The sequence below is a fragment of the Geotrypetes seraphini genome, chromosome 9 (genome assembly GCF_902459505.1).
Source record: "Geotrypetes seraphini chromosome 9, aGeoSer1.1, whole genome shotgun sequence".
Classification (NCBI taxonomy): Eukaryota; Metazoa; Chordata; class Amphibia; order Gymnophiona; family Dermophiidae; genus Geotrypetes; species Geotrypetes seraphini.
This window is the reverse complement of record NC_047092.1, coordinates 42,453,162-42,478,754: the sequence shown is the minus strand read 5'-3', so window position 1 is coordinate 42,478,754 and position 25,593 is coordinate 42,453,162. Positions and strand designations below refer to the sequence as shown.

Genomic DNA, 25,593 nt, shown 5'->3' with positions numbered 1-25,593 from the left:
TAAGAGTTGAACTCAGGGTGGTTCCTCTTTGAGGAGGAATTGGAGAAGCTGGGCGACTTCAAGCCCCACGGTCTCTTCGATAATGAGGTCCTTGGGTAAGCAGTCAAGAGGGTGATGGATTTGCATGCACTACCTCCTTGAGATGCAAATCTATCTCATGCATTTTTATTGTGGATATCTGAATACCTGACCTGCTTGTGGCTCTTGAAGACCGGAATTGCCTACCCCTGGTTTAGAATGTCTTGCCTATTGGACTGGAAAAAGAAATTATGTACTTACCCTGGTAAGATCTTTTCCAGTAGATAAGTGAGACATTCTAGACTCCCGCCCTGTCTTACTGCGCCTACTTACAGTTTTCAGTCTGTTTGCTTCTCCAAGCTGGTTCTTGGATGCCTGTCAGCCCTTGGGGGCTGGGAAGAATTTGTATATATGTTTCCGTTTATTGAGGAATAGTTTCTGAGCTCTTTTGACGCCTATGTTGGCGGTTAATGGTACTGTTTAGTTACTGTTTGAGCAGAACATTTTGTTTGAGTCTGTTGCTAGAGTGGCCTCTACTTCACGTGTATTGGGTGGCTCTACATGCTTGGGTACTGACTGAAGGTGGAGCAACAGAGGCAGAGTGAAAACTGAAGAGTGGATTCATTCTGCAGCATGTGGCTAAACGGCAATAACCCTACTGTCTAGAACAGGGGTAGGCACTTCCAGTCCTTGAGAGTCATAGACAGGTCATGTTTTCAGGATATCAACAATGAATATATATGAGATGGATTTGCATGCACTGCTTCCTTGAGATGCAGATCTATTTTGTGCATATTTATTAAGGGTATCCTGAAAATTTGACCTGCCTGTGGCTCTCAAGGACTGGATCTAGAATGTCTCACCTATCTACTGGAAAAGAGCTTATCAGGGTAAGTACATAATCTCCTTTTTGCCACTGGCATCACCACAAACCCAATGCAGCGTGAGGCCTTGTTGCATGGAGTTGAACAGCATCACAGGCTTTATTGACTAACTCAAGAAGACATTGAATATCTAAGTGTTTGGAATGCCATTGCTAGATGAGTACACCAAAGTGTATGTGTTTAGCTATTAGCAAAGTATGCTAAATTTGTTATTTTTCACAAAGAAGTGCAGATATTGAAAGTTAATAAAATACTGCTAGGTTTTTTGCATGTCTTTTTATCAATGTATCATTGCTGAGTGTGAAAACATAAGATATAGCTGTAATACTAAGACATTTGTTCTATTAAGTAAAACTAATAGCAAATTTTAAGAAAAACGGATCTTCAGTGGCTTTGAGAGACCCCAGGATGGGCTTCAAAATTTTTTATTTTTTTTTAATTTTCTGATTAAGCAGAAACAAATTCATGGGGAAAAACTATTTGCACAGTTTTTCCAACTGTAGATTTTTCTAGACGATCCTACTGTACCTGGTTGAGCTCAGAGCTTGGCTCCACAGCCTCCTTAGTGCCATAGGGCGAGGCTTTTCTTTCTGGCCGCACACCCTATCCATAAAATAAAATGAGGTAAAGCAGCAACTTCAAAATTATAGCACCTGCAGACAATACTATTTTAATATAAATATTGGATGATTTTAATGATCGAAAAGGGAAATTCAAAAATCTAAAGTTATTGGCCTTCAGCGCATTTTCAGCCCTCCCTCTCCCGTTTTGCCTTCAGAGCAATATTGCTCACAATTAGAGTAATTAACACCTCACAGTTTATTCAAAGCCAGATATACTGATATCTTCATTCTAGCCACAAGCATCCAAATATCTTTAAAAAGAAAAACTTTGGAGGTGAGGGGGAGGGAAGATGGCATCTCATCACCCCATATTGGTTGAAATTAGAACATCAAATTCTTTATAAATTATTAGTTATGGTGTATCTTTGTATTCACAATAAGGCACTGAGGCATTTGATAGATAGCATTCTACCATATGAACTGCAGCGTATGTTGCATTCGGTGACTCACGCTGACTTACATATTCCAACAGTGAAACAACTGCGGTTAGCTGTGTCTAGAGCTAGCATGTTTTCCTGCGTGAGTCCTCAGGAGTGGAATAAGCTCCCAGGATATTTATGGCATCAAACAAATTTGAGTAGTTTCAAGAAAATGTTGAAGAAACATCTTTTCTTTAAGATGAAATATAGGATTTGTTTTAAAGTTTTTTGATGTGAGGTGCTGGTAGCCTCTTTGTAATTTTATGAGGCTTTACATATTATTTTTTATTGATGTTTTATCTGTTACATCCATAAGCAAAATCACATATATTTCATTGTGACCCGCCTTGGGAAAGGCGGGGTATAAATAAATAAATACAAATACCCAAGGAGATGATTGCATATCCTCTCATGATAAGGGACGCTATACCATGGTTCCTATCATAGACTTATACACAGAGGGGACTTGATCATTGTCCAATTCTTTCAAATTTTAACATCCAATTTAGTAGATTTATTGCATTCTTCTTCCTTACTGGGACTAGGGGAGACTGATATATCTGATAAATAAGCTGGTGGCTGAGTCAGTGAGTGGGGATCAGAGCTAAGAGAAATGCCTTCCTCCATGGAATCGGCCAAACCAAAACTCCCTTCCCTCAGTATAGCTTTATCCATTGATACTTGATACCAAATATGAGTCTATAGGATTAGTTCTAACTGCAGTTTTCTGGGATCAGAGATGTTATTTTCTCCTTCCAAATGACACTAATTGGCAAAGATATTGTTAAACTTACTTGTAGTCTCACTGATAAAATTGGGAGATGAGCAGTAGTTGACTCCTTTATAGGGCTCTTCATAACATACAGTTATGTGAAAAAATTAGGAAACCCCCATGAAATATTCAGTTCTTCCTTGAGAAATGTTCACATATCGATGTCAAATCTTTTTTTTTTTTTTTAATTTATCTCTGGAAAAGAAAGTGATGTAATTGCAGGTAAAAAACAAAACATTTCCTTGATTTACTCATAAAAAATATATCCATAAAAATGTGTATTCTAACTGAGGAATAAATTAGAACACCATATACCCTAATAGCTAGTGTTACCTCCTTTGGCTGAAATAACTGCAGTGAGACGCTTCTTGTAGCTATCTACCAGTTTCTGACATTGGTGTGAGGAAAGTTTGGCCCACTCCTTAATGTAGAATTCTTTCAGCTGTGAGATGTTTGAGGGGTTTCTTGCATGTACAGCCCATTTCAAATCACCCCACAGCATCACAGTGGGATTAAGATCAGGGCTTTGACTTGGCCACTCCAGGACTCTCCATTTCTTAGTTTTCAGCCAGTCTTTAGTGTATTTACTGGGTTGTTTTGGGTCATTGTCATGTTACAGGGTCCAGTTCCGCTTCAAGCTTTTTACAGATGGTCTCGTGTTCCTCAAGTACCCTCTGATACATGGTAGAATTCATGGTGGATTCTGTGATGGTGAGCTGGCCAGGTCCTGCTGCAGCAAATCGTCCCCAAACCATGACACTTCCACCTCCTTGCTTCACAGCTGGTATGAGGTTCTTTTCCTGGAATGCTGTATTTGGTGTATACCAAACATGTCCTTTTTTCTGGTGTCCAAATAATTCAGTTTTAGACTTATCTGTCCATAGAAAACTTTCAGAAGTCCTGGTGTCTGTTCTCGCTGGCAAACTTCAGTGTGGCCTTGATGTTTCTCTTAGAGAGCAAAGGTTTCCTCCTTGCACACCTCCTATGCAAGTTAAATTTGTGCAGTCTCTTTCTGATTGTAGAGGCATGAACTATCACTTCAACAATAGCAAGAGCCTGCTGTAGGTCCTGTGATGACATTTTAGGGATTTTTGGAGACTTCTTTTAGTATCTTGCAGTCTGCTCTGGGAGTCAACTTTCTTGGACGGCCAGACCTGGGTATGTTGGCAGTTGTTTGGAAAGTCCTCCACTTGTACACTATTTTCCGAACTGTGGAATGGCTAATGTCAAATTCTTTCAAGATCTTTTTAAATCCCTTACTAGACTTATAAGCTGCTACAATCTTCTTTCTGAAGGCCTCAGACAGCTCTTTTGATCTCACCATGGTGTTAATTTTCACCGCAACAGTCATGAGCTTACCAAACTAAATGTCTGAGGTTTAAGTAGGGTATCGATATGTGAACATTTCTTAAGAAAGAACTGAATATTTCATGGGGTGTCCTAATTTTTTCACATGACTGTATGTCCATTCTGTGGCTTGTCTAAGGTTTTATGCTTCAGTAGTGATACAAATGTGCTGGGTGCTACACTGATCCCAAGAAACGCTTCTCCCTCTCCATTGTCAGGTGCTCTCGTTAATTTGGCAGCTTTCCCTTTTTGACATTTCCATTTGTTTTTTTACTGCACACGACAGCCAACAGTGATAGATATAAAGCAAACCATAAAAAATTAAAGAATGAATTTGAAGATGGGGATCTTTTTTAATGGGTTCTAGCATGTCTTTTTTTCTAGTGCAGTAGGTGTGTCATTCTGGACTGTAGAGTATTCTCCCCATGGAGTGGATTCCTTCTGCAAGCCATGCAGAAGAAATTCATTCCGGGTTTTCAATTCCTTCTCCTCCAGAGGGCTCTTCTACCCCCTTCGGTTTTTCCTTCTGAATGCAAGCCAGAAGGTGTCTTTCTCATCTGCTCTGTATATTTCTTCAAGGTTTATGGTGTTTATGGATTTTGGTGCATCAGAGCTTGCGTGGAGAAGAAGCAGTTTCTGGTCTTCAGTCAGCAGGTTAATCTCTTGGGCATCTGTTTGGCTAATTTGCAGAAAACTTTGGAGCACCACGCTCCCTTTCTAGTGTGTGTGTGTTCAGTTTGACACTTATAGCACATTGGGGATCTGAGGCTCTTTCCACCTTTAACTAGTAGTAGTAATTATTTTGAGACATTATATGAAGAGAATTCTTCATAATTCTAAGCAAATTTATATTTGTTTCAGAACAAGAGAGGGGTATTGGAGGGGAACCCCACTATCTACCCTTCTCCATTGAAAATATTGACCATTTAAACCTATTCTGTTTTCTGTCTTTCAACCAGTTCTTAATCCCATAATATGCCATTGCTTCCTATCTCATGACTTTCTAATTTCCTCAGAAGTCTTTCATGAGGTACTTTATCCAAATACACAATATCAACTAGCTCGCCTTTATCTGCATGTTCCTTCACCCCTTCAGAGAAATGCAGTAGATTGGTGAGGTGAGGCAAGATTTCCCTTGACTAAATCCATGCTGACTTTCTCTCATTAATCAATGCTTATGTATATGTTGTGTCACTTGTTCTTTATAATAGTCTCTACCATTTTACCTGGCACAGACGTTTGACTACAATTTCTTGGATCACTTCTGCAACTCGTTTTAAAAATTGGCATCATGGTCATTCTCCAGTCTTCTGGTACTTTTTCAGGCTTTAAAAAAAATTACAAAATTACTAACAATGGCTCTGTAAATTTATTTTTAAATTCTACCAACATTGTGGGATGTATAGCATCTGGTCTAGGTGATTTGCTACTGTTAAGTTTGTTAAATTGACCCATTATATCTTATAGTTTTAGAGATTGTTTGAGTTTCTCTGAATAACTTTTCTGGGACTGGTAAAACCCCCACATCTTCCTTGGTGCAGACTGATGCAAAGGATTCATTTAGGGCTCCTTTTACAAAGGTGCGCTAGGGCCTTAACGCGTGGAATAGCATACTAGCCACTACCGCCTCCTCTTGAACAGGCAGTAGATTTTCAGCTAGCACGCGCTATATAATGCGCTAATTCAGTGCGTGTGCTAAAACTGTTAGCGCACCTTCTTAAAAGGAGCCCTTAATCTCTTTGCTATGGCCTTGTCTTCCCTGAAAACCCCTTTTATCCCTTGGTCATCTAGTTATCCAACCAATTCTCTTCCCGGCTTCTTGATTTTAATATACTTAGAAAAGTTTTTGTTGTGTGTTTTTGCTTCCAGCACAATCTTCTTTTCAAGGTCTCCTTGCCTCCGTTATTTGCACCTTGCATTTGACTTGCTATTCCTTGTGCTGTTTACAATTATTTTCAATAGGTGAATAAACAGAAACTAGAGCACAGCCATTCGTGTTCACTAATAATGCACAATATAGATATTAGAGTGTCAGCTCTTAATGTAGGGTACTCCACAAAAAGCCAAACTTCAAAAAGTTAAACAGGACCTCAGAATTCAGAGAATAAAAACTTCTTGAAGCACTGTAAGGCTTAGGAAAGGGAGGGTTGTCAAAATTATCACTGCTCCGCTCCGGGAAAAACAAACAGAGAAACCACAAAGGAAAAAAAAACACTCAAACTTCAAAAACACGGGCTACAAAATCAGGCATAAAATTTTTAGGGAGACCCTTATATTAAGGCAAAAATATTATCAGAAGGTAAGTTGTCAATAAACCAGGAGGCAATTTTCAGCTTGTGGAGTACCCTACATTAAGAGCTCACACTCTAATATCTACATTGTACAATTATTTTCAGTCAGATCCTTCTTCCACTTTCTGAAAGATTCTCTTTTAGCTCTAATAGCTTCCTTCACCTTATTTGTTAATCATGCCGGTTGCCATTTGGTCTTCCTTCTTCCTTTTTTAATACATGGAATATATCTAGTCTGGGCTTCTAGGATAGTATTTTTGAATAACATGCACACCTGATGTAAATTTTGGACCTTTGCAGCTGCACCTCTAAGTTTCTTTACCATTATTCTCATGTTTTCATGTAGTTTCCTTTTTTAAAGTTAAATGTTGTATTGGATTTCCTGTGTGAACTTATTCCAGGGATTATATCAAATCCGATCATATTATTACTGTTAGAAAGTGGCCCCAGCACCATTACCTCCTGCATCATTTCATGAGCTCCACTATGAACTAGAATTGCACCGCCACTTGTCTATTCCTGAACCAGCTGCTCTATAAAACAGTCCTTGATTTCATCAAGGAATTTTATCTCCCTAGCATTCCCTGCTGTTACATTTACCCAGTCAATATCGAGGTAGTTGAAATTGCCCATTATTGTTACCCAGTTTGTTAGCCTTTCTAATTTATCATCCTTGCTACTTCCATTCCCCCTCCCCACCTGTGTCTCATACTGAACTCCTTCTTTCAGCTTTTTCATTCCTTTTTTTTTTTTTTAATCTTCACCAACCATTCAAAATTCAGCCTTAACATCCAACCTCCCTCCTAGCCTGTCTTTAAAATTCTAGCTGGTGAACCACCTTATATGTTGGATACTGCTGTACTGCTTAGAGGACCCAACATAAAATATCAAACTCACAATCTTTTACAGCTAAATTTTCCATTGTTTAAGGGTCTTAAATCAGCTAGCCAACTTTCTATTTCTATACAATATGAGTTAGTTAAATAAGGAATGAATTACCATTTTTCTTAAGCTCATGTATTTAGATGTAGGAAAAATTTGAAAGCTTTTCTGTTTTCATTATATTGGTTCATCTACTAATTGATCAACAAGTTTGTGATATGTTATTTTCTTCTAGATTGTAATTCCCAGATCATAGGGCACAAACACAGATAGGAATGGAGGTTTGGTAGACCCTGGTAAATTTTTAGAGGATTGTGTTCACGAGGAGCTAGCTAAACCTAAAAGTGGACAAAGTGATGGGGTCGGATGATGTACATCCTAGGATACTGAAATAACTTGAAGTTCTGGCAGCTCTGCTGGCTAACCTTTTCAATGCTTCTTTAGAGTTAGGAGTGGTACTGAAGGACCAGAGAAGGGCGGATGTGGTCCCTCTCCACAAAAGTGGAAGCAAGGAAGAAGTAGGGAACTACAGGCTGGTAAATTAATGGAAACACTTTTAAAATAGAGAATAGTGATGTTTCTGGAATCCAGTGGATTACAGGACCTGAAGCAAACAAATCTGATCAATTTCTTTGATCGGGTAATCAGAGAGGTGAATAGAGGGAGTGCACTGGATGTGTTGTATTTAGATTTTAGCAAAGCCTTCGACAGTGTTCCATTCAGGCATCTAATAAATAAGCTGAGTGCCCTTGGTATGGGTCCCAAAGTGACGGACAGGGTCAGGAACTGGTTGAGTGGAAGGCGACAGAGGGTAGTGGTCAATGGAGATCACTCTGAGGAAAGGGATGTTACCAGTGGTGTGCCTCAAGGTTCAGGCCTGTTCTTTTTAACATTTTTGTAAGTGATAATGCGGTCGAATAAGATTTGCCTCGTTGTGGATGATGCCAAAATCTTCAATAGGATATACAACCCTAATAGTGTGAATAATATGAGGAAGGACCTAGTGAAGCTTGAAGAATGTTCTGAAATTTGGCAACTAAAATTCATTTCTATGAAATGCAAGGTCATGCATTTGGGCTGCAAAAAGCTGAGGGAATGGTGTAATTTATGGGGTGAAGAACTTTTGTGCACGAAAGAGTGGCAAGATTTGGGAGTGATGGTATGTGGTGATCTTAAGGTGGTCAAACAAGTTGAAAAGGTGGCAGTGAAAGCTAGAAGGATGCTAGGGTGCATAGGGAAAGGTATGGCCAGTAAGAAAAAGGAGGTATTGATGCTGCTATATAAGACTGAGGTGAGACCTCATTTAGAATATTGTGTACAATTCTGGAGACCGTACCTTCAAAAATATATAAACAAGATGGAGTTGGTCCAGTGGAAGGTTACTAAAATGGTCAGTGGTCTTCATTATAAGGTATATGTGGACAGTCTTAAAGACCTCAATATGTATACTGTACTTTGGAGGAAAGGCAGGAGAGGGAGAGATGTTTAAGTACCTACACTACATGGCATAAATGACAACCTCGCAAAACAATGCCCTGAAGTATCTCTTGTTGAGATTACTTCTGGATTGCTCTGCTTTGTGCTGATAGACTATTTAGATTTGTGAGTTAAATACGGTTTTTTTTAGCATGATTGGGTTTTCTCCTCTTGATGTTTCTAAAGGAATTTTTTACTTCATGCCTTTTTCTATATGGCATATGATATTAGATAGACTTTGAGCATTGAGTTCATTGTGAATTATTATTCTTTGGATTTTGAGGCCATTGTTTGTAATTGGTCTGGTTCACCGTTAGTCTATTTGGCACAAAACTAAGTATTTAAGACATGTTGAAACATTGTAGCATAGTGGTAGCAGAGTGTCTTACCTTTTGCACATTTTGATAAATGCACATGAGACATCTTTCATTTGAAAGGAAACTCCTGAATGAGAGAGCAAAGGATGAAGTTAAAAGGGGCTGAGGAGTAATCTAAGGAAGTACTTTTTACAGAAAGGGTAGTAGATGTGTAGAAGTCTCTTAGTAGAGGTGGTAGAGACAAATACTGTGTCTGAATTCAGGCGCATGGAATCTCTTAGGGAGAGTAGTAGGTAGTGGATGGGCCATTTGGCCTTTATCAGCAATTATATTTCTATGAATAGGCATAGGTGGACTACAGTAATTAATGTAATATAACATGTCTCATTTTTACCTGTCTCACTTCTTCTTCAGCTTACTTTTTTCACCCTTTCTGAATTACCACTTTTTCACCCAAGCTTTCATCTATTATCTTTTCTCTTACCCTCTCACTGTCTACAGCTTCTTTTCTATTGGTCATTCTGTCTACTCACTTTCTTCTGCCTCTTACCCTCACTCATTCTCCAACTACCTCATCTACTACTTCTCTAGCTCTATTTCTATCTCTTTGAACTTCTTGACAAATCTACATGGCTTCTCCATCATGATTCCCATCTCTCCTAATCGATCACTTCTCCTTTCTTTTTTTTACCCTCGCAACTCGACACTTCCCTATCTCTTCTGCTTTCCTTTCTAGCATCTAGCTGCCTTTTCCCTCTTCTCCCTCTTCCCCCAGTCAAGCCTTAACCCACTTACTCTTTTCCACTGTAGTCCAGCATTCCCCTTTTTTGTATTTCAAAATCTTCCTGGTCCAGCATTTCCTTTTTTATTTTATTTTCCTCCCTGCACCCCTTCCTCAAGCTCCCCCCCCCCCCACAGTCCAACATATCCTCTTCCCTTTTTTCACCAATAACTGTGTTTCCCTGAAAATAAGACCTACCCTGAAAATAAGCCCTAGCATAATTTTCAGGGTAGGTTTTAATATAAGCCCTACCCCCAAACTAAGCCCTAGTCCCCAGGATTCGCCAACAACTGTTCAACCTGGCACCCCCTGCTGCTGCCGTCGCTAACACCTCCCCCGCACAGCTGAACCTCTGCTGACCCTCCATCCTTCCCTCCCTTCCGACCGAAGTAGCGTTGGACCAGGAGCACTCTAAATAGGCTGCTTGGCCTTGGCCATCAGGGATTTCACTCTGCTGTGTTACTGCACGATGGGGGCAGGGTTTGCTCAAGGGTTCTGCTGCACATGGGGGAGGGAAGGATTGAAGCTGAGCAAGGCTGCATGAGGGATGGGAGGGAGGGAAGGATAGAAGCTGGGCAAACTTCTACTGCACAGGAGGATAGGAGGGGAGGAAAGATGCAGTACATTTGTGGGAGAGAAAGGAAAGAGGAAGAATTGGGGTGAAGGATAGGAAGGGAGAGATGGTCATGTGCATACCCCAAAAATAAGATCTAGTGCCTTTTTTTTGGTCCCAAATGAATATAAGACACTGTCTTATTTTGGGGGAAACATGGTAGTCCAGTTTAGCTATAGCTGTGGTACCGGCCAGGGGTCACAGACTTGTAGAGATCCTTCATTCTTTCTTTCCTTAGCTGCTAAGCTTGTATGATTGAAACCTGCCTACGTTTGATTTGTAGGTTTGGTGAAAAGGAAACTCTGGTTCAAATAAATCACAAAACCTCATGGTTCAATACAAATTTCAGTGACGGGCCCAAAAGGAAGGAGGGATCTCCTGTGAGTCTGTGACCAGAACCACATTTGCAGCTCCAGCCAGACCAGCACACAGGTATGCTTAGTCTGGTTCCACCCCATAGTGATGTCCATACTCATAGACGCTTCCTCCTTCCTCTACACAGCGATCAAGCTGTTTATAGTTGAGTTACATGAGGTTTGGAAAGTATCTTGCAGTTTCAAGTCCCATTAGATTTCCCAAACCAATTGTACTGCGCAGCTCATTCATTGAGAGCCTGATTAAACGCAAGGCAGGAGGAACAGTTTCAGAGGCAGCGCTGAGAAAGGAAACAAACAAAAAAAGGGAAAAAATGTGTGTGTGTTTGTATGTGGGGGAGGGGGGTCTTATGAAAGTTATTGATTCTATAGCTTTGTGTTTTGATCCTGTTGCATGTTGTTGACTCTGTAATGTAAGTATCTCTGTTCCTGAAAACTTTGTGTATGTATCCTTGTAACCTGTTCTGGGCTCCTGGGGAGAACAGGCTATAAAAATGAATAAATAAATATGTGTATGTACACACATTTATTTATTCTTTTTTATAGCCTGTTCTGGAATCAGAATTGGTAGATTTCACTGACCAAGAATCCACTCAAAATTGCTTCCAACTGACTCCACAGTTCTTAAAATTTGTCTTGTTCCCCCATTTTACCATATTGCCTTTTTATCCTAGGACAAGCAGACAGCATATTCTCATGTGTGAGTGATGTCATCCACAGAGCCTGGTAAGGACAGTTTAAAAAGTATAGTCACTTTAAATTTTGAGAAACTTTGCGTTGTCCACACCACACATGTGCAAGTGCCTTCCCGCCCGACGCCTGCTCACAGCACCTCAGTTCTTCATTTTTCCGTGGAGCGAAGTACTTTTTTGACTGGACTTTGTTCAGTCTGCGTTAGTTTCTAATTTCTTTTTCATTTAATCTTATTTTGTTCTTCTGTTAAAAAAAAAAAAAGGTATATAATATTTTTCTTTTTGGTTCAAACTCGGGCTTTGGCCTCAGGTTTTTTTTTCCTCGGCAGGTCTCTTGTTTTACTTTCAAAATTGAGTTTAATCTCGCTGAAAGTATTTTTTTTTTGTCCATGTTGAAACCTTTAATGGGTTTTAAGAATTACTGTAGGTGTCTGGCTTATTTTCATCACCAACCCTCATAGTTGATAAGAACATAAGAAGTTGCCTCCACTGGGTCAGACCAGAGGTCCATCGCGCCCAGCGGTCCGCTCCATGTCTACAGTGTTTAGGCCCTGAACACAGAGTTGATTCTTTTACTCTGTGTTCCACTTTACAAAAGCGCTCTATCAAGGCCCATCACATTCAACAGGAAAAGCATGGATACCGGCAAATCTTCGGAGCTGCCAACATTGAAAACTCATACATCGACATTGGACAATCTTACAGCATCTGGGAAGACAGCTAAGAAGCCATCCACTTCCTAGCAAGCGTTGCAGGTCTCAACAGCATTTGAGTTCCTTGATGCATACCAAACTGTGATGCCATCATTCTCTAGCTTTGCAGGTTGTGTCTCCTTCATGGTGTGCATCCTCATCGAGGTCACCTACTCCAAGACAACCTGCTGCACCGATGGTACCAGCTGATGAGCCATCGGTACTGGTGCATAATTTTAGGGAGAATCTCGAGTTCTTCCAGAGCGAGCTTGGTTATATGCTAAAATTGCACTGCATGCTGGTGCTAACATCGACTCCCTCGGTACCGGCCCAGCCTAAGCATAACACTATAGGGCCTCAAGGTACCGATGTCGACTATCCATTGGAACATTGAGCTACTTCTCATGGATCTTCTGCGAGGTATCGTGCTCCCCTTCTTGACATTGATCTTTGCATCGACATTCTAGCACATCTCGTCGATTCTCTTCTCTTGTTCAACATTGTGTTTGATGCCAAGGCATCATCAGACCTCATCGTGTCGATTTCATGCTTCAAAGCAAAAAAGGATACTCGTTAATCCTCGTCATAGCCTTCATTGGATCGGTACCGAAGATGTTGCAAAACTTCATATAGACGTCATTCTCCTCAATGCACAACTTCTCCAAGCCTTTTTTCTATGATTCAGATTTGTGATCTGACTCAGAATGTGAACTAACTTTATCTGCGACTGAATCTTATACACCTTCAGAACAGTCACCACAGAAAATGCCTCCCAGGAAAAGATCTCCTCCAAAAAGACTTCCTTTACTAGGTATATTAGGCAGTTGGACAAAGCCCTACCTGTTAAATTGAAAGCTGACACTGAGCCAAGTGCTGAGTACCTGGACGCCTTGGATTATGATGAGCCTACCAAGGAGCTCCTAAAGTTACCGTTGCATAGCATTCTTAAAGAGATGCTTCTTAAAAAATTGGGGAACACCTTTATCACGGTAACTCCAAAGAAACTAGATTCCATTTACAGAATCATTTCTTGTCCAGGGTTTGATAAACCACAGCTACAACATCGTTCATTACTTGTGAAGTGAGCTCTTTAAAATTCTTCCAGTACAAGAATTTATGCCTCAGCACCATCAGGATGTGAAGGCCGTACTATGAACAAATTTGAACGTTGCCGTTATCGAAATTCTATGCTGGCAAACAGAATCCTTTATTATAATTTCTACATGTCCTGTTATCTAAAACAACTGGCAGGGAAATTGCCTAACTTTGAAAAGTATATTCCTTCAGAGCAACTTACAGAATATCAGCAAACTATTCTCACACTTTCATGGACTAGAAAGTATATAGCAAGGTCAGCTTATGATGCGTTTGAGATGTCATCCAGAGCATCTGCTATGTCAGTGGCTGATATGTCTAGCTTGGCTAAGAGTCTCTGATATGGATTTCAATCTCCAGGATAGAGTAGCCAATATTCCATGTTTAGGAGAAGAACTTTTTGACGATTCCATTGAGGCGGCCATGCAAAAATTGTCACAACATGAAAAGAATTGGAATTCTTTAGTCAGAACAAAGGCTAAGCCTCAAGCTTCACAGCACTCTGCTAAGCTTTCCTATTCATATCAGAGGTGAGATATTTCTAAACTGTCTGCTTCTAGGCCACCACCGCAAAAGAAGCAAAAACACCAATGGCCTCGGAAAGCTCAGGCGGCAGCTTCTCAAAAGCCTGCTCAGTCCTTTTGATATACTTATGGAGAGCATAGCTGCTGTTCCCCTATCCTAGCCTCTTTCTCAACCAATCGGAGGTCATCTACAATTCTACCATCAACGTTAGACTGTGATAACAACTGACCTGTGGCTTCTCAAAGTCATCAAGGAAGGTTACTCTTCATTTTGTCACTATTTCTCCAAATCATCCTCCAAGAGAGCCCTCTTTCAACACTCAGCACTTCTTTGGGAAATAGAGTCTCTGCTTAAATTAAATGCCATACAGGTAGTACCCCATTCTCAGAAAAATCAGGTGTTCTACTTCAGGTATTTTCTCAACCCAAAGAAGACGGGAGGTCTACGTCCAATTCTCGACCTCCTAATCAAAGAAAGGTTTTGAATGCTATCTCTGGGAACTTTATATCCACTGTTAGATCAAAATGATTGGCTGTGCTCTCTAGATCTAAAAGAAGCTTATACCCATATAACAATTCATCCTACTCGCAAATAATTTCTGCGGTTTCGGATAGCCCATCAACATTTACAAAACAAAGTTCTGTCCTTTGGCCTGGCCTCCTCTCCAAGAGTGCTTGGTAGTAAGTGGCAGCAGCTTTAAGAGTTCAAACGTTCCAAGTTTTTCCCTATCTCAATGATTGGCTCATAAAAGATGCCGCTCCTTAAGCGGTGCTCTCAGCAACACAGTCAACAATCCTGTTTCTTCAGCAGTTGGGGTTCAAAGTCAGCTTTCCAAAATCTCAACTTCAACCCTCTCAAACTCTACACTTCATAGGGGTCCTGCTCAATACCATTCAACTCAGGGCATTCCTACCTCAACAAAGACAAGACAATTTGATTCAACTTTGCAATCAAGTCTTTCATCTTCTGTCCAATCCAGCCAGACAAATAATGACGCTATTGGGTCACATGGCATCTACAGTCCACGTTACCCCCTTCATGAGACTTCATCTCAGAATATCTCACTGGTCCCTGGCTTCTTAATGGTCTCAAGCTGTCGATCCATTCTCACAGAAAATTTACACTCGCATCATCGCTTCGTCAATCTCTTCAGTGGTAGATTAATTCTTCAAATCTTTCCAAAGGGCTGCTGTTTCAAATGCCTCCCCCTCAGAAAGTTCTGGCAACAGACTCGCAAGTAGGCTTGGGGAGCTCACCTGGACGGTCTTCACACACGAGGTCACTGGTCTACTCAGGAACAGAAGCTCCATATAAACCACTTGGAACTCAGAGTTATTTGCAATGCTCTGCAGACTTTTCAAAACAGTATATCCAATCAAGACAATCAAATTGTGATGTATTACATAAACAAGCAAGGAGGTACGGGTTCTCTGACTCTGTTAAGAGTCTGAGAAGATTTTGAACTGGGCAATTGCTTGAAACATATTTCTAAAAGTTGTCTATGTTAAAGGAACGCAAAATACTCTTGCGGACGAACTCAGCAGATTCTTCGGCCACACGAGTGGATGCTCAATGCCACGGTCTTGCGTCAGATATCCTGTCTTTGAGAGACTCCTCAGATAGACCTATTTGCGTCCCCCTACATTCACAAACTGCCTCAGTTCTATTCTAGACAATATTCTCCTCATTGTCTTAGAGTTGCATGCCTTTCTCCTAGATTGGACAGCCAAATTACTTTATTCTCATTCTCAAGACGCTAGACAAACTCGAGCAAGAATCGACCACCATGATCCTTATAGCCCCTCGGTAGCTCAGGCTACCGTGGTTCTCCCTTCTACTTCAGCTCAATGTCGGGGATCCAGTACCCCTGCAGATCTTTCTAACTCTTCTCACATAGTCAAGGGCAGGGGTGGGCAGTAAGTGCCACAATCCAGTTGGGTTTTCAGGATTTCCCCAATGAATATGCATGAGATCTATTTGCATGCACTGCCTCCCATTATATGCAAATGGATCTCATGCATATTCATTGGGGAAATCCTAAAAACCCAACTGGATTGCAGCTCTTGTTGCCCACCCCTGGTCAAGGGTCTCTTTTTTACATCCCAATCCACAGTCGTTGCACCTGGTACCTGTCGGGTTGACCTCAGCAGATGCTGATCTTTCTGATCCTGTTAGTCATTTTGGATGCATCCAGAAAACTACCTACAAAGCAGTGCTGCCAACAGAAGTAGACACGGTCTTCATCATCAAGATGCTTCATCCTTCTCCATATCTTCAGTGTTGGATTATCTTCTCCACTTATCCAAATCAGGTCTTAAAACCCCTTCAGTCAGAGTTCACCTTAGTGCTATCAGTGCTTTCCATGTTCATGTCAACAATAAATCTCTCACTGTTCATCCTCTTGTTTCCAGGTTTATGAAAGGACTTTTCAATATCAAACCAACTCTCAAACCTCCTCCAGTGGTTTGGGATCTTAATGTTGTTCTCGCCAGACTGATGAAACCTCCATTTGAGCCAATGTCTTCTACTCATCTTAAACATTTCACTTGGAAAGTAGTATTTTTAATCTCCATCACTTCTGCACATCGCGTGAGTGAGCTTCAAACATTGGTATTGAAGCCACCCTTTACAGTTTTCCGTCATGATAAAGTACCATATTTTTTGCGCTATGAGTCACACATAACCATAAGACACACCTAGGTTTAGAAGAAGAAAACCAAGAAAAAAAACATTCTGAACCAAATTGTGTACTAATATATTTAATAAAATATACCAGGCTCTGCACCTTGTCCCCCTTCCCTACCAGGCTCTGTACCCCGGCCCCCCCTCTGATGGTCTAGTGGTAGGCCGGGACAGGAGGGATTCGTCCCAGCCGGCTAACAATTTTTTCCTCCCCCCCTCCCCCAAACCGGTATCTTTTTAAATTCTGGTGGTCCAGTGGTGTATCGGCAGGAGCGAGTTTTCCGCACTCTTTCCCCTCCCTTGCTGGATGGCTGCCTCATCATATCTTGTGGCCAGTGGCGCACAAGGCAGGAGCGAGCTTTTTGCGCTCCAGCCTGGCCCCATGCCGCTCCCTAAATGGCTGCCGTCAGTTTTCTTGAGTCCCATGAGAACTGATGGCAGCCATTCAGGGAGCAGCATGGGGCCAGGCTGCAGCATGAAAAGCTCACTTCTGCCTTGTGCGCCACTGGCCGCAAGATATGATGAGGCAGCTGACCAGTGAGGGAGGGGCAGGAGCATGGAAAGCTCGCTCCTGCCGATAACATCGCTGGACCACCAGAATTTTAAAAAGTACTGGAGTGTGTGTATGTAAAAAATTGTTTTATTCGCTCCATAATTTCCACCCACTTTTGGGGGGAAAAAAAGTTGGTCTTAGGGAGCGAAAAATACAGTAGTTTTCTGCACCCATCCTAAATTCTTACCGAAAGTAGTCACGGAATTTCATCTATTCTAAATCAATTGATAGTACTTCCAGTTTTCTTTCCAAAGCCTCATTCTCACCCTGGAGAAACAGCTCTTCATACCTTAGACTGCAAACGAGCCTTGGCTTATTATTTACAAAGGACTAAGCCACACACAAAACCTCTCCTCAACTGTTCATCTCCTTTGATCCTAACAGGTTGGGCCGGCCTATAACCAAGAAAACTTTTCCACATGACTAGCAACCTGTATTTCCTTCTACTATATTCAGCCTAAACTGTAACAGCACATAAGGTCCGAGCTATGGCAGCTTCAGTAGCCTTCTTACATTAACATTCCCATAGATGAAATCTGCAAAGCAGTTACTTAGTCCTCAGTTCACATGCTCAGGTCTTGCTGCTGTCTGGAATATTATTTCAGAAGGGATGGTCACTTCGGTCAAGCAATATTACAAAATTTAGTCTCTTAATGGCCAACTCTCCCTCCATCCCATAAAGCACAGTTACTTACCATAACAGGTGCTATCCGGAGGCAGATATTTTCACATCCCTCCCATCTTCCTTGCTTGGCTGCTTAGCTTTCTTACGGAATTGAGATGCCATGAATAGATGTCGCTATGTTTCCACTATGGCAGGGACAAAGTAACCAAGGAGTCAGAAAAGAATGTAGCTTGAGAAAAACAGACTGACTCTGTATATTAACACACCCCGAGAGCAGAAACTGCTATGCAAAAATTTTTGCTCAGAGAAATGTAACTCTAAAGAGGGAGAGGAAACCCCCTCTTGGACGAAAAGAGTTTTATCTTCCAATCATTGCTTAATAGATGCAAAAGCAATTCCCACTCAAGGGTGCGAGTAGTAAAAAAACTGAATAAATCTCTTAATATTGCTGTATGCTTTCAAAAAACTTTCAAACAACTTCAATTCTTGCATTCAGGTTGACATTGGACACTTTACAGTCATGAGGTTGAAAAATAAATAAAGATACTTATCAGGGTCCCGACGCGGCCCCGTTTCAGTATCTGCTTCAGGAGACCCCGTTTGATCAAAGCTGAAAAGGGTAACAACCATAAGACAATTCCAAAAAAGTGTCGTTCTTGAAATGAAACATCTCTGTGCAACCAAGATGTTGCACAGAGATGTTTCATTTCAAGAACGACACTTTTTTGGAATTGTCTTATGGTTGTTACCCTTTTCAGCTTTGATCAAACGGGGTCTCCTGAAGCAGATACTGAAACGGGGCCGCGTCGGGACCCTGATAAGTATCTTTATTTATTTTTCAACCTCATGACTGTAAAGTGTCCAGTGTCAACCTGAATGCAAGAATTGAAGTTGTTTGAAAGTTTTTTGAAAGCATACAGCAATATTAAGAGATTTATTCAGTTTTTTTACTACTCGCACCCTTGAGTGGGAATTGCTTTTGCATCTATTAAGCAATGATTGGAAGATAAAACTCTTTTCGTCCAAGAGGGGGTTTCCTCTCCCTCTTTAGAGTTACATTTCTCTGAGCAAAAATTTTTGCATAGCAGTTTCTGCTCTCGGGGTGTGTTAATATACAGAGTCAGTCTGTTTTTCTCAATGAATAGATGTCGGGCAGGAAGGCACTCTTGCATGCGCAGTGCAGGTAATCGCAAAGTTTCTCAAAACTTAGTGACATTACCGGGCTCTGTGGATGATGTCACCCACATGTGAGTATATCTTCCTGCTGTCCCTGGATAATACTGTTACGGTAAGAAACTGTTTTATCTTACATTTGCATCTTTCCTTTCCTGACTACTTTACCAGCTTTTCTTAACTTTTCTAAATATTGTTGCTTGTTTCCTCTTTTTGCGATCTCTTATAGTTGATGAAGGCTAATCACCTTTTATTTTTCTTTTCATATATAATGCTAGAGCGCTGCAAACAATCATGAAACCTGAAAATTATGAGGAATTTGAATTTGTTGCTCCCATTGTATGCAGATTTCTCATACATGTATTTATTTAAGGGTATTATGAAGACTAAACTGATTTGCAGCCTTCAGGCTTGCTCTGAATGGGTTTTTTTTTTGGTTCTAGAATTACTGTTCTGGGAGTACTCCTGCACAAATGTCCTAAATTTGAAGAATACAGTAGTGGATTTTGTTATGTACAATCTATTAAAATATTGTTTTCACAATATATTAACTTGATTTTTCTGACCGTCTCTGCCTTTAATTTTTTAGGTTATCAAAAATGAGACGAAAAGGAAGATACCATAGAATTTCTACAAGACATTCTACTTCCCCAGGCAGTATTAAACACTCCCCTACACGAGAAACATTAACATATGCTCAGGCTCAGAGGATGGTTGAAATTGAAATTGAAGGTCGTCTGCACAGGATCAATATATTTGATCCTATAGACATTATATTAGATGATGATCTTACAGCACAGGAACTGAGTGAATGTAATAGCAATAAAGAAAACAGTGAGCAACCACCTCAGGTATGTCCAAGAGCCAAACGACATAAAAATAGCAAAGTAAAAAAGAAAAATGAAGTTCTTCCAAGTGCATATGGACCTACTACATCAAGTACTCTTCCAGAGCCACAAGTGCGCATTGTTGAGTGCAGCCCACCCTCTGCTCCTCGGAGACCTCCAAATTATTATAAATTCATTGAAAAGTCCCCTGATGAGCTTGATAAAGAAGTGGAATATGATATGGATGAGGAAGATTATGCATGGCTGGAAATAATAAATGAAAAACGAAAAAATGATGGGCTGTCCGTTGTATCACAGAATATGTTTGAATTCCTTATGGACAGGTTTGAAAAAGAGTCTTACTGTGAAAACCAAAAACAAGGAGACCATCAGTCATTAATTGATGAGGATGCAGTTTGCTGTATATGTATGGACGGTGAATGTCAGAACAGCAATGTTATCCTATTTTGTGACATGTGTAATTTAGCAGTACATCAAGAGTGTTATGGGGTGCCATATATACCTGAGGGGCAATGGTTATGTAGACGTTGTCTACAATCTCGTACTGTGCCAATAGACTGTGTGCTGTGCCCAAACAAGGGAGGTGCCTTTAAAAAGACTGATGATGATCGATGGGGGCATGTTGTTTGTGCTTTGTGGATTCCAGAAGTTGGATTTGCTAGTACGGTTTTCATTGAACCAATTGATGGTGTACAAAACATTCCCCCAGCAAGGTGGAAGTTAACATGCTACCTCTGTAAACAAAAGGGTGTTGGTGCCTGTATCCAGTGTCATAAAGCCAACTGCTACACAGCATTCCACGTAACATGTGCTCAAAAGGCTGGTTTGTACATGAAAATGGAACCTGTTAGGGAGGTAACAGCCAGTGGCACAATTTTTTCTGTAAAAAAGACAGCGTACTGTGATGTTCATACTCCACCTGGATGCACAAGGCGGCCTTTAAATATTTATGAAGAAAGTGAAATGAAAAATGGTATTCACAAAAACGTAGGGCCAGATAATGCTGTGCGATCTACATCCAAAGTGAAAAGAAAGGCAAAGAAGCTTAAAAAGGCATTGACTGAAGCCTGTACGATTATGCCAACAGTAACAATTCCTTATATCCCCCCTCAGAAGTAAGTTTCTGCAGTCTTAAGGATATAGAATAAAATTGCTAGATAGTTTGTGGCACCAGGAATGTATTAGAAACTATTATTATGAAATTAAATGCAGTTATAAAAAAATTATCTAATGTAGCTTCTCCGAGGACAGCAGGCATATATTCAAACATGTGGTTGATGTCATCCATAGAACCCAGTATGGACTCTGTCAAGTGCACTGTCACTTTAAATCTTATGTGTGCCGGTGCCTTCAGGCCCGTCGTCAGCTCACAGAACCATCTGTTCTAAGTTTATCTGCATAGCCGAGAAACTGTCTTTGGTATCTCCTCAGCATGTCAAACTTTGAAGTTTTTTTTTTTGTGTGTGTTTTCCCGATTAATTCTTTTCTTCTTAATTCTTAATTTTTATTGTTTTCAATATTTTCTTCAAGACTGAGTAATGTTTTACTCAAAGAAGTACTGCTGTATTCAACAGCATGTGACGCACATCTCTTGTGTTACATGCTGTTGAACACAGCAGCACTTTTAAAAGTGGAAAATTATCCTTCTAATTCAGCCAGCCATTCATCATTATTTCAAACAAAATTTTGTGCTGTCAATCACAGCAGCACTTCTTTGAACAAAACATTACTCAATCTTTCAGCCAATTGTTGTTGCTTCAACTAAAAGTACTAACTCTGAGATACTTCCCGATATCTCTTCTAACCATATTCAGACTCCTGAGGCAGGCCTTCTCGGCCAAAACATGATTGTGCCGAGTCTTGATCATATAATAAAGCAAACTGAGCACCATAGGTCACCTTCGCTGTTGTTTTTTTGCTTTACTTCCTGAGTTCCAACTTTCCCTCCATCCCTGTTGAATTTCACCAGGCTGCTATGTTTAGCTTCTCCCAGAGTCATGAGCCTGGGAGTCCTGCATGTGATAATGCCTGACTGTCCTCAGAGAAAGCAAAGAGACTTATCGGTAGCAGGTGTTTCCGAGGACAGCAGACATATATTCTCCCATCTCCACTAGTTGAACTAATGCCTTTCTGCCCAACATCGGCTTGTGGGACCACTGGCACTTGTGTGGGATGGGCATTGCCTAAAGATTTAAAGTGATAATTTGCTTAGCACTTTCCCTATCGGGTTCTGTGGATGATGTTGCCCATGTGTGAGAATATATACTGCTGTGATGTTGCCCATGTGTGAGAATATATACTGCTGTCCTCAGAGAACACCTTTTACAGGTAAGTATTTTCATTTTATCCTTTAGAGAAATATATCACAAGAAAGTAAGATAACTGGATACTCGTGTGTGTGTGTATATTTTTAATATCACAGCACACCATCTGCTCTCTTGCCTATTTCAGTTCTCTGGAACATATCATTATGCAAGCCTTCTTTATTAAGATCTCTCTTCTGTATACCACTGACCACTCCAGTGTAGTACAGAAGTAGTCCCTTTCTAGGTTGGTCTAACGTTACATGATACCATAGAAGTTCTACACAAGCTATATGTGATTTGCTGATGGGATTCAGGTTCATAAAAAGGCACTTTTTATAGTCAAAACATGCTTGTGGAAGGAGATGGAGTGACTTATTTAGCTCTCACACAAACAATAAATTAATATAGACAATGACAGAGGATGGTATCTAATTGCATTTTTTTAAGAGGAATTTTTTAAATATATCTCTATGTAAACTTTAAAACTGTTTTGTTGATTGAAAGCACGCTGTTGCAAGGACAATGTTCTATGGTTCTATTTTTTTTGATAGCCTAGAAACTATCTTGAACTGGGAGGAGGTTTGAATTAATCTACATCTGATTTCAGAGTTAGGGCTAAAGTTCAGAGAGCTAGCAGTGATTGCTGGTTTCAATTAGAGCTATACCAAATATCATATTTTATTCCAGGATAAGCAGATGATTACGTCATCCATGGAGCCTGTACGGACAGTGAAAAGTGTATTGAAATCTTTACATCTGAAATTTCACCTAAAGTCCAAGAAAAAGTCTGCCTGTTTGGCTGACATTGCTGCCTGGATGTTCTGCCTTCATTTGAAACTAAATATGTCTGACTGAACTGCTCCTCTTTCCTCCTAAACAGCACAGTTTCTTACCATAACAGGTGTTATCCAGGGACAGCAGACAGATATTCTCACATTTGGATGGCGTCATCCACGGAGCCCTAATGTGGACAACTGCAAAAGAACTTTAGAAAGTTTGTGACTGACCACACCGCGCATGTGCGAGTGCCTTCCTGCCTGACGTAGGGCATGCGTTTCCTCATTTTAGATAGCCAGCTAAGATGCCAACCAGGGGAGGTGGGTGGGTTGTGAGAATATCTGCCTGCTATCCCTGGATAACACCTGTTACAGTAAGTAACTGTGCTTTATCCCAGGACAAGCAGGCAGCATATTCTCACATATGGGTGACCTCCAAGCTAACCAGAATGGGATGTTGGGAGTGTTGGCGTTTAGGAGAATAAATTTTGTAATACTGTTCGCCAAAGTGGTCATCCCATCTGGAAAAAGAATCCAGACAGTAATGAAAAGTAAAGGTATAAACTGAGAACCAAGTAGTAGCTTTGCATATTTCCTCAACAGGAGTGGATCTAAGGAAAGTCACTGAAGCTGCCATAGCTCTAATTTTGTGGACTCGACCCTCCAGTTGCAGCCCAGCCTGAGCATAACAAAACGAGATGCAAGCAGCCAACCAGTTGGAAATATTCCTCTTGGAAACTGGATGTCCCAACTTGTTTGGATCAAAGGAGACAAAAATTTGAGGAGAAGATCTATGTGATTTAGTCCTTTGTAAATAGTAGAGCAAAGCATGCTTATGATCCAGAGTATGAAGAGCTGTTTCTCCAGGATGAGAATGAGATTTGGGAAAAAATACTGGGAGCACAATGGATTGATTGAAATGACATTCTGTAACAACTTTTGGTAAGAATTTTGGATGAGTGCGGAGTACCATCTTATGATGGAATACTGTAAATAGTGGGTCTGCTACCAAAGCTTGTAACTCACTAATTCTGCGAGCAGATATGAGAGAGATGAGGAAGACTACCTTCCAAGGGAGATATTTAAGATGAGCCGTAGACATTGGTTTAAATGGTGGTTTCATTAATTTAGCAAGTATGCTATTGAGATCCCAAACCACTGGAGCTGGTTTGAAATTGAAAAGTCCTTTCATAAATCTGGAAACCACAGGATGAGCAGATAGAGGTTTTCTATCTAGTGGTTGATGAAAAGCAACAATTGCACTGAGATGGACTCTTTTTAACAGAGGTAGATTTGAGGCCAATAGATAATCCAGAACTGAAGATAAGGAGGTAGACTGAGGCTCCTGGTGATGAAGATCGCACCAGGCAGAAAACCTAGTCCACTTCTGGTTGTAACATTGCCTGGTGGCAGATTTTGTGGAAGCATCTAAAATGTCTGACAGATTGATAAAACTGAAGGTGTGACGTTATGCCGAGAGGAACCAAAGTGTCATATGTAGAGACTGCAGATTGGAATGAGTTGAAGTAGAAGGGAGAACTAAGGTTGTCTGGGCCACCAAGGAGCTATCAGAATCATGGTGGCAGAGTCTCTCTTGAGTTTGACAAGTGTCTTGAGAATAAGTGGAAATGGAGGGAACACATAAAGGAATTTGTTCATCCATTCCAGGAGAAAAGTTTCATAAAAGGGGTTCTTGGTATTTTAAAATTTCATGTCTAGTAATTTTTGTATGTTATGTCTAATATTTTTTGTAATGAAGAAAAAACCTCAAATACCATTGTGTCAAAAAACAAAGTTTTCTTGTAAAGACACTCCAAAGGGGCAAAGGTCAAAAAAACCTCATTTCAAAACAAAACTGCATAAAAGCAATTATTTCTTAAATATTTTTGTTTGATTTTTTATTTTGTTTGAGCAATTAGCTAGTGCGTAAAAATTCTACTTTTTTCTTTTTTTCTTAATTTGTGAAAAAATTTTTTTATAATAAATCTGCTGGTGACAATCATGCTGTGAAGCAATTGAGTGTTTCTTGCTTGAATTACTGATTGGAACGTGAGGTACAACCACTGGCTGAAAGTCATGGACTGGTGATGACAACAAACTTCCACCCAGCAAAATGGACTTAAAGGCTCTTATGTTAAATTCTCAACGGTGGCTTGATCTTTCACCAGCTGGCTTCCTTAGGGGATATAGCTGTAGTGTCACTCACCATTTGAAACGGCTGACAACATATCCTCACCGGTACGAAACAAACTGTTTTGACGTGCTGCGAGTGCGTTAGTTTGAAAAGAAAAAAAAAAAAGATATCAATGCTAGTTCAGTCAAAGAATAGAGCATAGGTTTAATTTGAGAAACATATAAGTATTCACGTTTCGGCAATACTCGGTTAACGTGCATGTTACTGAGTATGTGGAGCTTGCTTTTGACTATCTCTGTCAGCGCCGGCGTTATTGCAAGTCATTTAATTGCTGTCCTCATTTGAACAAGCCTCGAACAGTTTTTTCATATTGATACTAGAATTTTATAGATGCTATTCCATATAGTAGGAAGAGAATGATAAAGAAACAAAGTTTGTCCCCTGCCTTGCCCTACAGTTCTCTGCGGGTATCTGTCCCTGTGTCATTCTCTAATCAGGAGTTTATGTAGCTAAGACCCTATTTTGGCTCAAGCCCCCAGCTGTTTTCGTTAAGTCCTCTAAAGCCCCATTTCAATAAGATGATTTGTATCCAAGCTTTTGCTTTAACAGAATGGCCTAATAAAATGGCAGTAGATAACAGTTCAGCTTTATTTAATATACTGCAAATAATAAAAATATCTAAGCGGTTTACAAAT

The 25,593-nt window shown here is 40.4% G+C and overlaps 1 protein-coding gene across 19 annotated transcripts in view; it reads left to right on the top strand.

Annotated features, from left to right (window-relative positions):
- Positions 1–25,593, top strand: part of BRD1 (bromodomain containing 1) — a 274,234-nt gene that overhangs the window by 43,253 nt on the left and 205,388 nt on the right. For 14 of the 19 annotated variants that reach the window (XR_004540658.1, XM_033958908.1, XM_033958907.1 and 11 more), the window contains one exon: positions 19,424–20,797. Coding sequence is in view for 18 of the 19 variants with exons in the window: in XM_033958916.1 (XP_033814807.1) it covers positions 19,424–20,797 (1,374 nt within the window). In the remaining variant the exon portion in view is untranslated. Of the gene's footprint in view, positions 1–10,706; positions 10,856–19,423; positions 20,798–25,593 lie in introns of all 19 variants that reach the window. The other 5 variants (XM_033958902.1, XM_033958901.1, XM_033958906.1 and 2 more) reach the window with 1 other exon arrangement.